General features: G+C 39.7%; 1 protein-coding gene across 1 annotated transcript in view; it reads left to right on the forward strand.

Moving 5' to 3' along the window:
- Nucleotides 1-7,277, forward strand: part of LOC111268454 (uncharacterized) — a 7,993-nt gene extending 716 nt beyond the window's left edge. Inside the window, exons 2-9 of the mRNA XM_022847448.2 lie at nt 1,570-1,697; nt 1,818-1,895; nt 2,575-2,672; nt 4,584-4,671; nt 4,916-5,044; nt 5,685-5,910; nt 6,283-6,419; nt 6,559-7,277. Of these exons, the coding sequence (XP_022703183.1) occupies nt 1,570-1,697; nt 1,818-1,895; nt 2,575-2,672; nt 4,584-4,671; nt 4,916-5,044; nt 5,685-5,910; nt 6,283-6,419; nt 6,559-6,683 (1,009 nt within the window). The 3' untranslated portion in view covers nt 6,684-7,277. The remainder of the gene's footprint in view (nt 1-1,569; nt 1,698-1,817; nt 1,896-2,574; nt 2,673-4,583; nt 4,672-4,915; nt 5,045-5,684; nt 5,911-6,282; nt 6,420-6,558) is intronic.
- Nucleotides 7,278-14,800: the final 7,523 nt, after the last annotated feature.

Consider the following 14,800-nt stretch of genomic DNA (forward strand, 5'->3'; position numbering starts at 1 on the left):
CAAATCGTTAACGCAAGCAAAGCGGGTGCATCGAACTGGTGTGATTATCTACCAAAGTTCGTAAGAGGTCCTACCATTGTTTAAGGTCACATTATATCTATGCAAGCAAAATGAATCCAGACAAAAAAACGGTTTGTCGATGGCGTCCACGTATCGGGAAACCACTAAAGATACCAGTGACCACACAGCAAACACAGATTTTCCTCGATGTTGTTGAGGCCTTCGATTGCATTGACGTAGAGTTCTTCTTCAATATCTATTTAAACACAATCGATTCTCATTTACAAATCGCTGGCGGATAAACAATTCCCTATATCTCAGACTATCTTGTGCTATCTTGGGTATCTGCGAAGGAACCCAAGCATTCAGTAATGATGATACGAATGTGCTCTGTAAGTAAAGTAGCTTCTCCACATATAGTAACCTCTCTGTAGCAAATAGGTATTACGCCTTTAGGGATGACATAACGCCTATACTGTTACATATCGGTCCAGGCCCGCCGATAGCCACCAAACCTTTGAATATGAGCGCACCTTGAAGACTGATGAGTATACTACGTGGAAAATATGATATCTGTCAAGCACGCGTCTCTCTTTCACATAGGCGGTACTGAAGTGGAGACACGTGCAAAGTCCTTCTTCCACGAACGGCTCACTATTTCACTTTATTCCTTGTTTCGCTGCGACATTGATAACCCAAATAGTTCCAAAGCCACCTCATCCCTATAAACCAGAGTACCGTGTATAGTTGGTATTTCAGCCATGACCTACGGAATTTTCGATTTTCCCGTATGCTTACTGCTACTGTATCGCAGTACTATAAGGCAGTCTCGCTTCCGCTTGTTATCTGGTGAATGCTTAACGGGCAAGGCTTGCGGCGCAGCTTACTCGCAGGTGCTTTGAGGCTGGTGTCATTCTGAATTTCGCTAGACTCAACTACTTTATAAATTCTTCGGCAAGCTTCACACTGGTTAATTTTGCGTACTTGATTACCAACTTCCCATCAGGTGCAAAATCCTCACCTTGCAAATTACAGTTCGTGTCATCGTCTTCAGTTCAGCCCTGTCGTTTAACGAACTACACGGCCCACAACGGGCTTTCAACATATGCACCTTAGAAATACAAGCAATCGACAATGTAAGCAACACCTAACCTGACTATACATACACCGTTGAGGCTACTTTTAATAAGACCGAAAATATCTGTTAAGAAGCGATGTGACAAACTAGATCTACACAAGTCTATTGTCATAACTTATCGGAAGCAGACGCGGTAGCTAACTACTCTTTGTACAGGCTGCTGAGGGAATGGAGTTGAAATGTATTATGATCGGTCCATACTTCCCGACACGCATATTGAATATATTTATTGTCTCTAAATACCGTTTGCTTCTGGTAAGTACTCACGAAGCTAGGCAGCAACAAACCATTCTTGGTACAGGCTAATACTCGTTCTCTTTGGCCTACGCCGATCTAATGAGTTATCTCTGCACATCTGGGCGGGAAGAACTGGGGAAATCCATCGGTCCATTTCAACCTACCTGCCTAATGCTTGCTAACTTATGTTCTAGGTACAGAAATCAGGACTGTTTGGGGGCACAAGGTGAAAATGGTACGTGCATTACCCAGAACGACTGTGATAATCGACAGGGCGTTAACGTTGGTTTTTGCGCCGATGGCTATGGTGTTTGTTGCCGAGGTAATTTTTTAACTTAACAGAAAACCTTACCATTTTGTGAACGTTGACGTGCAGTCTTGAATATTATCATTAGTAACGTACTACTGATTTACTAGAAGCAACAATACCAATCTCTTTCAGTGTCGTTTACGTGTAAAATGACTAACGAAAAAAACGAAACGGAGTTCGTTAATCCATCATATCCTTCTGGTGACACCGGTAAGAGAAGCGAGTCTGAGCCTTATATAAACATCATCATTCAATTGAGCCATAAAGTGAATTCTTACTACTATTCTGTATAAATCCTTTTCGAAATAATTCTATTTTTGTAGGTCCGACCTATTTCGATCCGTTGTCTTTAAGTATTTTTTTGTGGTTCGGCATATCCTCGAATTTAATGCAGTACTACTGATCGGTAACGACAACTGTATACTATTTTTATGCACAAATAATAGTTCGACCCATTTCTCGTGATCTCACCGGGTCATGAGTATTACGCAGTTTAGCAATATTTATCATTGGAAAATAGCACTAATCGTTTAAATCGTTTTGTGGAGCTCGTTTTGCAAGGTTGCTAACGGTTCTCGACCTCGATGGTGGGGCGGCAAGTAGGCGCTCAACTGCAGAAGACCTTGTTTTGTAGTAAAGCGTATAATATTCGAACATGCGATTTGATGGCAGCTTAATTAAAGAATGACATTTTATTTTTGAAACACTTGACGAGGAACTGTCAAGCAGATTGGCTTATCGCCTCCATGCTTTCACACCTTTTGATTATCGTCCTAGTTTCATCTTTCATTGTAACCAAGGCCTGATTCTGTAATGGCGTTTGCCCTAGCAGCGTATCCAGGTGCTTTGCAAATGTGTCTTTTATCAATGCACACTTTTCTATTGCTAGGGACGTCGACCTGCGACGTGACTATCGAGAAAAACTCCGATATCTGTCAGATTCGCCTCGACTTCATCGAGTTCTCGTTAGCCCAACCCGATTACAAGGTAAGATGTTAGAACTTGTTGAAAGCAGGGGTACTTGTTTGTGGAACTGTTGCCGTCTGTTAAGTACAATATTGAACTGCATCGGTAATAAGACGAATATAGGTAAGGATGTTCCCTGTAAAGCACTGCTGCTCAGAATGCACCGCAGACACGCAGTGCATGTGCAGAACGTTTAAAAAGTGACACAATTCTATAGAAACCTAACTCAAATTTTAGACTTCGGAAGACCTTCCGTGCAGTATTTTTTTTTTGCCAGCAGTTGGCGTAACATGTATTTCAGACACAAAAATAATCCACGAAAACATTCGGCAAAAAATGTGAAAGTTTTATTAACATCGCAATGGACAAGTGGAACTTGAAGCATGGATTGTCATTCTCTAAAAAACCCGTAGTAAATTTTTAACTTTTTTATTCTGAAGTACATCGTTTCTATCGAAATATGTATTGGGTCCTTAATTATAAAATATGGTATAGTAGCTTTTTAAACTTTGTTCTCACAGGCTTTGTTCTTCTATGTTCAGTCGGAGTATGCGCTACTGTTACCTACAACCCTCTGCCATTATATGATGAATTATTTATGCCACTGCTGTAAACGTCTGGAGTACGAGAGCCGATGAAATTCTGAAAGAAGGATTCAGCACCACTCTGTAATTTTAATAACTTCCTTATTTGAAAGCACCTAAAAACAATGGTAATCCGTAGAAGCAGTGTCTGATCAGTATGATGGATGGTAAAGGGCCTCCGATTGTAACTTTTGTACTCCTTCCATCGTGATCCCTGTACGATGGGGTCGAATGATAGCAGTAATTTACCCTCTGTTTTCTAATATTGTTCGCTTAAGTAACTTTAGCCGCAAACGACACAACCAGGGTCCATGAAGCTGTAATGGATAGCATCTGCACCAAGGCACCAAACAGACACGATGAGCCATTGTAGTAGCTCATTTTTCGTAAACTGGCTTTCCGCTAGTACAGTTGCATTTACTGACGTAACCCTTTGCGATTGTCGCAGAAGATCAATCTTTCATTACAGGTACAGGTTCGCCGCAAAGATGTATCGTTGTCGCAACATAAGAGCAAAACCCAGCAAGCGCCTATACGTCCCTGTTTTTGATCTTGGGTTAAATTATGCGCCACCTATCTATCCAGTTCTTTTACCTTATGAATATGTCTGTGATCGTATTTTTGTATTCACCAAGCCTGTATGTTAGCATGAGTGCTCAACGAAACGTGGGTCAGATTTTTCGTTGACCACGTTCGCAGGGGGGTCTTCCACGAACTTAATCTTCGAGTAGAAAATTTTCTTATCGAAATTTAATAAATGGAAACAGTTCATGGTGTTTGTAGGAGTAAAACCTTTACCAAATACAAAGCTTCTCCGCCAGGCTGTCTTTGTCGTTATAGTTTCAAGGTAAACTAGTATTCGTAAACTATTTTAACTTTTTGCCTTTTCATGATTCGTCAAAAACGTTTGCTAAAAGTGTCCGAGTGATGAACAGTCGTAAATTTCAAAGAGTACATGTGCATCTTGCGTACCAAACGAAAAGTGTCGCGAAATGTCATACGGAAAGCGTCAGCTTGAATGTAAAAAAAAATAACTCATATTTGTACGATAAAAAATTATTCCTTTGTCTATCTCCATTCTACGAATGTCCTCTGAATACGAGCATTGGGCCTCGACCCAGCAACCGCTGTCACTGAATTCTGAATTTTTTCGCGATTACCTTAGTAGACTTAGTGCGTTTGACTCTTCTGCCAGGTGGGTTGAAACGAATGTACTGCCCTAAACAATACCCTCTACACTTTTTCCTGTGCGTTTAGATTTTGATAGGGCTTTAGGTTTGTTCTATTGTTTTCTATGATATATGAGGACAACGTGTTCATAATATGACTACAATTGTTTTGACTTCAGGGCGTCTGCTCGCATGACGCGTTCATGGTCCGCAGTACAGTCGGTGAGAAATTGCCAATTCTCTGTGGCGAAAATAGCGGACAACATAGTGAGTCATTATTTACTCTCTAAATGGTCCTTCGACTTTTTTCAAATAGGACAAACTACTCAAAAGGCCATCTTGTTCATAAGAGCCAATATGAAATCTGAGACGATTGGCTATATTATTATTTCTTAATTAAAATCATATGCTTCCGCTCTGTATTTAGTTATCGTCTTTAAACACAAAATAGATGATCTTCTCAAATAAAGGCTTTTTTTTTTTCCTATGTTTTGTTCTGCCCAATAATCAGTGTACGTCGATGTGGGACGTCAGTCTGGAAATCCCGTCGTGTTGAGCGTCGTTTCAACTGGGTCTTTGACACATGCACGTAAATGGCGCATTAAAGTATCTATGATCCCCTGCGGAAGCCTTGATATCGGTTAGTTAAAGGCACTTTTTAAAATAACGAATTTTTGAAATTCTATGTGTCACAGATCAGAGTTGAAATCAGTAGCCGTCGGCTTCGGCTCAGGAACCGGGTCCGTGACAGGTTTGGGCCATCGTAATTATCCAATAAGCCGCTCACTTTCGTTAGAGCAGATTTGAACGCCAGCTTAATAGAACATTTATCATAAATTATTTATGACGGGGCTCCAGTTCGTGGATTAGGATATTGGCCAGTAATATATATGGAAATTCACTTTTTTATTTGTTCGCTTACATCGTTGCCTCCTATCCATGTTTATTACTATACTGGGCTTATCAGTGACATATCAACCGTGTCAATCTTAAGTCAGTAACGACTATAGTAATCTAAATTACGTCTGTCCAAATTGTATGTAGGCATATAGATTGTGTGAAATTCCGTAACGCCAATTTGAATTCCGTAGCTGTAAAACGTATTGACACATTTACTAAGAGCCCGATTTTATATAGTGGGGCATTCTTGACCAATCGTATTAATTGTTAGGGGCAATTGGGCCGTTGAAAATGGTTTACCTAATAACAGAATGACAAATGCCTTATGCCAAACGCACCGTTCAACCTTTTTTTTTGTGGAAACGCTTACTGCATATTAGTGCCAGCTGGATGCGTCCAATATTTCCGATCACCGTCGTCTCTCGTGCGCTCGTTCAACTACGGCCCAGAAACGGACAAGGTTATTCGTTATCCTGCCAACACGCGCTACGCAGTTTGCCTTCGTGTGGAGGAGAATTTTTGCTCAATCAAATGGGAGACGGAAACGGCTATAATGAGATATCCCAGTGGCTTTGAAGGCAATAGGACTTCGTTCAGTTTCGGCAGGTCTGCAATAGTCGTCTACTCAGAGCCATTCTGTTGTATAAATATTAATATAGTGGTTAATATAAATCAATTTATAGACAATCATCATGTATATCATATAATCGCAATTTTGAGCTTATTTACTAAGAACACTGAGCGTTCGATTGGTCGCGTTGCAGGAGCATCAGGACAAAAAATAAAACGATAGGCAGTAAAAGTTGTCCCGTTCGTAACACAGAAAAAAATAACATTTTCCCTTTCAATCCGTGACGCATACTTTACACATTGAAAAAATTGCCCAATATCAAAAAGTATAAAAAGCTAGATAGATCGTTTGATAACTCGCAGGAATCGCCATGATATGGATAGGTCATTGTATTGATTGTTTTGTAGGCCTTATGAAAGTGGGGCATCTGGAGCAAACTGCGAAGGTGACTTTGTGACTATTGAACAGGGATCGACGTACGGTATGGGACCAGGCGAAGACCGCTTCTGCGGCACCAAGTTACATGAGAAAAATGTCCTCATATGTAAGTGGCCAGTGTTTTCACTGAATTCAAATCCAAACAGGGGCAAATCAGAACTATCTGCTACTTACACGTTACAGAAGGTCGAAAAAAGATCGGCACATGATTGTTCAACTAACGAGAGCCATTTTCGATGTTTCAGCACACAGTAAGCCATTTATAATGCGTGTTACCTCAAGTTCGGATCCGTCACTCGGAAGAAATCCGGCCGCGTTCGCTCAGTCTGGGTTCTCGTTGCGCTATACCCAGCTTCCCTGTGTTGACTAACCGAATGACCTAAAATAAGAATGCGACTATGTACTTCATCAAAAACGTATTGTTTCATGCACGGCATCTAAGTACGGTGACGATACGGACATATCGTCACAGATGATGAGACAGCTATGGAAGGTCAATAGTTAAGAATGATTTGTCATAGATCCAATTTTAAATAATCGCTTTCATAGCTATGATATTGCTTGTACCATAGTATATAGCATTTGTCTCTTGTGTATACTGTCTTTAATAACTGAATACCGAAGAGTAACGTAACCTACCTGTGCCTAACTTGTTCGATCCGTTACGGAAGCAGCAAGCTGCATTGAACACCGCTACACAAAATACGTTCGATTATCCCTGTTATTCTTATGAGTAGCTTGATATCGTTCAACGCTTACGATAAAGTCCATTTTCGGTGCTGGTCTCATGGTCATAGCTAGCTATAGTTACCAAGTAATACTGTATTCGAAGATTTGGCAATAGCATTCCTAGGTTGTATGCCGAAGGTATCTACACACTATTTTTCGCAAATTTTACCAATACAACAATGGTACTCCCTTTGTACGATATACGTTCGCAATAAAAATTATTATTTTCAAATAATCTCGTGTCTTGCCGAACTTGATAGCTGACATCGTTGAACGGTACACTCAAAGCTAAATTCTCATAATGTTTCTAAGATAAATAAACCCTTTCCATCAATAGCGGCGGCGTTATCTCATTTCAACCTAAAGACACTCATGAAATTAGGTTCTGCCAGCCATGTTTGCTAGAATGTAGTACCAATGACTAGAATCGGTAGAGTTTTTGAAGATTCAAGGGTCCAGTGGGAGTAGGTCATTCAGCCATTGAAAGGTAATATAGCTAGGGTGAATATAGACTAGAGCTAGATATATTTTATCCCGGACTAACCGGGTCTCTTCCTTTTGTGGCAGAAGACTACTTTACTGTGTTCTATGATTTCACGCAATTGTCCTGGTGTACACTTTGTTCCTTCAACTTGAATAAATAAAATTTACAATTTGAATAAAATTTAATCATATTTTAAGAGGTGACCTAAAAACTGCGAGACCAATATGCAAACTATACAGAAAGTCAGCTCTGATACCTAAAGCGAGGAATACATCTGGACGGATTTCTTGAAACTGAAGTTCTGAAGAGAATTTTATTTGGATGACAATATTCCAACATCACTGGGACATACCATCGACAGTACGTTATAACATGTTGATTAATAATTATACCACGACTGAAAAGTATACGGTATCCTATTTAAGTATCCTAGACGTTTTGTAAATTTTAGGCAATGTCGCTTGTAAATATAGCATACAATAAATAGGTTTGTTAAGAAACGCTAGAGATTGCCAGGTAAGGCTAGCTCATATTGTTCTCAATTGTGATTCGCTAAGTAGCTCTATTGTAACGGGGCGTCATGAATAGCTCAGCGTCCCGTATTTTCCAGCAACAGACAGTAATATTTAATCAAAGGCACTTTTCTAATCAATGTCTAACCCTCAGCACACACTACGAATAACAGTTGAATGCGGACGGAGCGGTGTAAAGAAAAACTAGGGTAGTCAAGGCGATTCTTGGGTAAGAAATATGTGTCACTATTTGTTTCAAATATAGCATAAGATATAGGTGACTGCGACACAAATCTGTCATTTGCACCATTGGTGTCCAGGTTAAAGAAACCTGTAACATAAAAAATGTTACAGTATTTTGTAAAAATAAATCTGAACCCCTCGAATATCGATTCAAGAGCTTGCCTAGAATACGAGTCCTTTGTAGTTATTCGATTGATGGGGAACTCGACGACAAGTAAACCTAAAAACGCCTTTTATATCCTTTAGCACTAGATTCAGAGCACTGAGCTTGCTTAGTTGGTATTAGGCAAATTAAAAACACAAAAAATCATCACAGAACTAACAATATCATATTAATTATCTATTACAACACTTGTACCCCGCACACGGTTCGAGCAATCATCAACCTTGCCGAAGTTAGTCACTTAGGGTTCCAAAAAACTTATCTTGATCATTGACAGTGTCGGAATATATTCGCCGGGAACAGTATGTGCTATATAATAAAACTGTGTTATGATGATTTCTGCTCGAAAAGCCACCCCAGCGTAATGGATAGTGTTGCCGGTATGAATCAAACGTAGGACGTAAAGGAATTCGATGCGAATCAAAAGAAACGGAAACCTCCCTTCCATGACCGACTAATCTTCATGTTTTAAAGAAAGATTATCTCGATATAATGAGTTCTGATTCGGCAATAAATTACAGCATTTTTCAACGTCCAAGATAAGAGGACCAACAATGTCGATTCAATGATACGTTTAGACATTTTACGAGTGCGCAATAAAAGTTAAAAAGGCTTGCGGAAGAGTATGAGCTCTGCCCCATTTTACAAATCGCAGCAATCGCCACATAAGGAGTCCGGCAACCGGCTATATATATTTCGACATATATTCGTTAACACCATTGATTTGAAGTCAGATTATGAGGAAGAAAAAATTATCAGAAGACGATATGAGGCGGTAAAGATTCGTGCAGCATTTCTACTGTCTTCGTATATGCCGACGCAACTATATGGCAAACATGTAAAATTCAACCGTATTTTTTGGCCTTTGCAAGCAAGGCCCCCACCATTTATCGAATTAGCACGCACCAAATACACTGCCTAATTTCTTTATCTATGCTTATGCGTTTTCCCTTGTTAGTCAGCTGTTGAATACAAAATCGCTTGTTATTAAACGCCTTCTCAGAATTACCAAAATTTCGTACCAAACGTTATTTCGAATGTCGAAGCAGCATGCGTCTTATATATGGAACATTATATGCTGCCAGATACTTTATAAGCATCGAAAACGTTCATCTGCTTTATTGCGTCAGCCGCGAATTTGTCCAACTTGTCCTACTTAAGTCTTCTATCGAAATCTCAGAAACTACTTCTAATGCCCACAACGAATAGCGTGTGCCGTCCGTTCTCATGATGATATATTAGTTACTGTACAATTACCGCTGTACAGATACAGAGAGCTGACATTATTTCTCCATACGATCGTCAACGGTGGATAAGACATGGCTTAATGACGGTATTCGCAGAGAAACCAATCGAATATATGATGCTTTGATCCTATGCGCCATCGTATCTGACGTGCATCTGATTAACAGACGACGCTGCCTCTGCTTAGTTAGCACGTTCTTCGGCCAAGGCTTAAAGCTATTTTTATGGTTTCAGGGTTTGGCTAAAAGTTTGCCAAGCTATACTTTTCTCTTTTTTCTAACATGGGGCAAAGCACAGTTTATAGACAACATCCGAGAGCTAAGCACGTCTACAGTGAATAACGTTCGTACACGGACGAACATTGAGCCGAGCAGTAGTTTTAGAACTACAAACAGCAAGAAGTTTTTGAATCATTTCTATTCGGTAGATTCGTATTCGGTCGCAATATATCGCAAATAGCGATAAAATAGATAAATTGCACGATAAATTACAAACTTGAATAGAAAACAAACTACGTATACGTCTATTGCGTATGCCCAACGGTAGTTGATTCTATCGATTGATTTCGAACCCGTATCTCAATAAATGAACATGTGGTAAATGCAAAAATTTACTATTATTAGTAGTGTATATATAACCCTTTTCCACGCATAGCAGCAGAGGGCATTTTGTGCCCAAATTGGAAAAGTTTATCCTTGAAATGTCGAAGATTCAACTAATCTGTGCGAAGTATGTTCATCTAGACAAGTTTCCGACCCATTTGCTCCGAGGAAAATTGTCTCTTTCAACATTTGGACCTTTATGCTTCAGGTTTGACGTTGGCACTGAAGAATTTTGTGTTCATTTTGACACTGTCCGAGTGGCCTGTATTTTAGTTCACTTTCTATTTATCACTATGGGAAAATGAACAAATTTTATAACGGTTATTTGTCAGTTCAAAAAAGATCAGTTGTCTCAGTGCACTGAAGTTCTGCACTTGTTTAGTCTGCTAACTGCATTGGACATCGTGCACGACGGAGGGTATTGATACTCATGTATGCTTGCTTGTTTCTGATGATAAGCATCTATCTGTACGGTTGCAAAGGGTCGAGTCGACTTCGTCGATTGCCATCGTTAAGAATAAGACGACCGTAGCGGATTCTGCTAGGCAAGAGTGAACAGAACTTCGAAGAATGGCATTAGGCTTAACTGAAACCTTTGGTGGGATGCTTGCCATCCTCTATCTGAGCATCTCCTGTCTACTCTACATTGACGACGTTTATATACCCCACTCGAAATCGTTCCGATTCGCCCATTTCGTTTGGCCAGAGTTGCAGATTGTTATGCTAAACGTGATAGCTTGCATCCTGAACAGATATTAAAAAACAGCACTGTCCCGGTAGCACAGGTCTATGAGGCTTTTTCGATAAATCACAACGAGCTACAAACAACACACGTAGGCGTATTGGAAGGTTTCTAACATTCAGTCATTCATTTTCGTTTATGATTCCAAATTGTTCCGTGCGTACGAGTGACTTTCGTAACCAGTGTTGCTGCGTTATTTCAATATGATCACTGGCTTCCAGCTAAGCCCAACCATGATAAGCTTTTCGGCGGAACTAAAATAATTTTTCACTGGCCGAAAAGCTGCTGGGGCGAATGAAAAATGATTGCGAAAATGGACCTTCAATCTGGTAATTCTCGAAAGATGTCAATACCTAACTGAATTGCCGTCCTCGTTATTTTCAGGTACAAGCCTGGAGCATCTTTGTCGTTCAACCGAGCACCATCCACATACTTTCTTTGACTTATGTATAAGCATTACTTCAAACGATTATTTTGGAAAGCTTTCAAAGATTTCCAACTAAACTGTTGACGAAATCAGACAGAGCAAAATCATCTTTACGTATCATAACTACAGTGTCTCGTCAATAACCTTACGGCACGGGGTGGGCTCACTGCAAACAGAGTTGCGTTACAAGTTCTCTTTTTGTTAACGAAACTTGTATAATTTGTAACGAAATAACGATTTTGCCGTCGGCCGTCAATTCCACTAAGATATCACGCTTTCAACGTATTTCAAGGAACTGCTAAGAATTTAAATTGTTTCCGACAGCTTGAGTTGTAGTGAAGCCTTCGAGGCGTTCACTAGCTCTGCTGCAGGTCCTGTAGTCTCAATTGTTTTTCAATACATACAGTTTGTTTGTACGTGTTCTTGACCCAGTTAATCTAGCAGCTACCTGTCAAACCCCCTATCTCTGAAGATATTAATTAGCTTATAGACGGTATTTTTTTTTTATCAAATTCGACCGTTAATAAAATGACGACGATATTTTCCAATCGGCTCTTATCCAGTGTAGCATTTAAGTTATTCAACAATACGCAGCAGCTGTTTTCTCCGTAGCTTTTTTCCTAGTAAATAAATAAATGCATGCAGTCAAGGAGCTTCAAATGGGACCTTCGTCATAGCTTTGTTGTCTCACGGAGTGAAGCATCTGTCCTGCACTCGAAATCAGGTCTCTGGGTCGGACCCCGTATTGAACACCGTTCGCTTCAGCTGATATTTGCACCTTTTTGAAGAACAATCATTAAGGAAAAAATAACATAACTTGAGGATGATTGGGCAATGGTGTTATAGATCAAATCCAGTACCTTAGTTTCCACTTATAGCGTAACTGCTTCGCTAGTGGTCGTTTACAAAACTAGACATAAACAAGGCTTTTGCGATTCATTTTCATAGTCCACACAAGATAATCGGTGATATGATGTTTTTCAGCTAGCTACTATAAGATAACTTACAAGTAAGCAGAAACGAGCCAGCAGAAACGGATGTGCTGCATATTTTTTGAGATTTGAAACAGACACGATATGTCTCGGCTAGCATACACAGAAGTCAAAACATTCTTATCGCACCCTAAGGGCTTCTCTAAAGCCGCTCTTATACCTCGTATACTATAATTAAATAAAAAGCGTTCATGGATAAATTAATGAAGTTAGGAACCCGAGTGATCGATGTCAGAGAGGCTCGTTAAACAAAAGTCTAAATGAAGTTAATTAATATACTATGAGGTTTGAATCTTGTTGTAAGTAGTCTATTATAAACGCCGATAGCGGAGATGTTTCAGCCGTCCGAAGTTGGTGTTGTCGGTTATTAGCCATAATAATGTCATGTTGTTTTAAGACATGATTGGCTTGAAACTTAAACAGGTAATTCATATACGAGCTTTACAAAACTAATAATGTATAGCATAGTCGATTACTTAGTTTATTAGAAGCAATATGGGACGAAACAAGGATCTCCGTATCACGTCTGTCCGCTATAACATTTCCACATGCTTTGAAGTACTTGAACCTTCACGTAAACATAAATGCCTCTTAGGATGTATCCAGTAGAGGGCGCCAATATGCTTAACTTTTTTTTTGCAAGTTCACGACAGTTCGAATGCGCAGTTCCCGTTGTCGTACTTATTCATTTCAATTCACTGAATATATATTTCATCGCTCACTAGTTTTTATGGTTCGAGTAATTCGATTGACTATCTATTAGGATGTGCAATATACAAGCACGTATGAGGGTCGCATAAGTTACCAGTGAAGGGCGAGGTGCTTTACGAAATGTGTTTATTAATAAAGTAGCTGGAATCTTCTAAATTTTAGGTAGTTCTCTAGCTGTTTGACCAGCATATTCTTCAACTATGTACTTCTAAACATCGAAAAGAGAATTTTGGCAGTATGCACGTGTGCGCACTACAACTATGGACTGATGCCACTGTATGATATACAGAACGTCATCGGTGCATCATAATTATGATTCTTGCGAATAAGCTAGCTTCAAGCAAACCAACCCTTCATCTGTTCAGGGTTTTGCGGTAAATCCATACAGCAGAGAGCAAATTTTTGCTATCATATATAAACATGTAATCATTTGTGTAGAATTTCAGGCATGCATCAAAGGTGATTTTAAATAATGAGGTTGACTGAAAATTAGGCACCGAGTTGTCTTATACCATAGAGCAGGACAAAAAAAAAAGTGAGTATTATTATTTCGTACAGAGGTAATAAACGCCACACCCTAACAACACAAATCTTTTGCTGAGCAGTGGCCCGAGACAAAACTAGAACTCACAGCAAAACCGGTGATTCAAAAAGTGCGACAAAGAAAGGCATTTCAGGGGACGAGACTCAACGACGTAGCGAAGTTCATGACAGATAATATAACTTGTGATACGACAACAGCGGTTGTTAGAATAGTCGCGAAATTTATTATGACCAATGCGGCTAAAATGATCGCAGTTCTTTACTGTTGCAACGGCAGTGACGGATAATGAGGCGTTCAAGATCGTAAACAGCATTTTGGAGGAACTCTTAACTTAGAACAATTAAATCAAATTGAAGTGACTGCGGTAACCAGATTCACCCTACTCGTTCTGGTTGTCACAATATTCGTCTAGAGTCTGTTTATATTACAGATATGTAAAAAATAATTTTAGAAATACCGTAGTTTGTAAATAAACTGGGCTTCAATTTTCATTATTATTGGTTTGTTCGTCAACATCACTTCAATATACCAATTTCTTGATCAATATTGTCTGAATCATATGGCTATCACCGGCCTACTGCGATTTATTTGGCTTTTTATAAATACATTGTTCCTGGGCGCATTTATCTAAAAATTGCGATAGTATTAAAATTCGCTGCGGGCAACTCCACCCTCGATGATTCTAGCGGATTGTGTTTACCAATTAATGTCGTATGTCTCTCGCGTTCACGGTAAGCTGTCAACTGAGGGCGCTCTTGAAAAACTCTTTTAGCAAGGTTACAGCTTCTTAGACAGTCCCGACGTAGGCCGTTTGTGTCTCACCGGTATTGTGCCATCTTGGAGTACCTGAGTAGAGTTATTCACCTGTTGCTGCCGTCCTCGTACTTCGGAGGTTTCCCAGTAAACAAGGCGCGATAGCGTAAAATCAGTAAGATGGCGTCTTGCTCGAGCTTTTGATTGTGGTAGTGTTGCGACAAAAAAACCTCACGCAAGGCAGCAATTCTGTATCCACATAAAAACCTAGTCTATCAAGAACGGTCTAACCAGATAGAACAGACCGTTGCGTTGGACGCGCCTGACGGTCGACTTGATA

The sequence above is a fragment of the Varroa jacobsoni genome, unplaced genomic scaffold (genome assembly GCF_002532875.2).
Source record: "Varroa jacobsoni isolate VJ856 unplaced genomic scaffold, vjacob_1.0 scaffold_1289, whole genome shotgun sequence".
Lineage (NCBI taxonomy): Eukaryota > Metazoa > Arthropoda > Arachnida > Mesostigmata > Varroidae > Varroa > Varroa jacobsoni.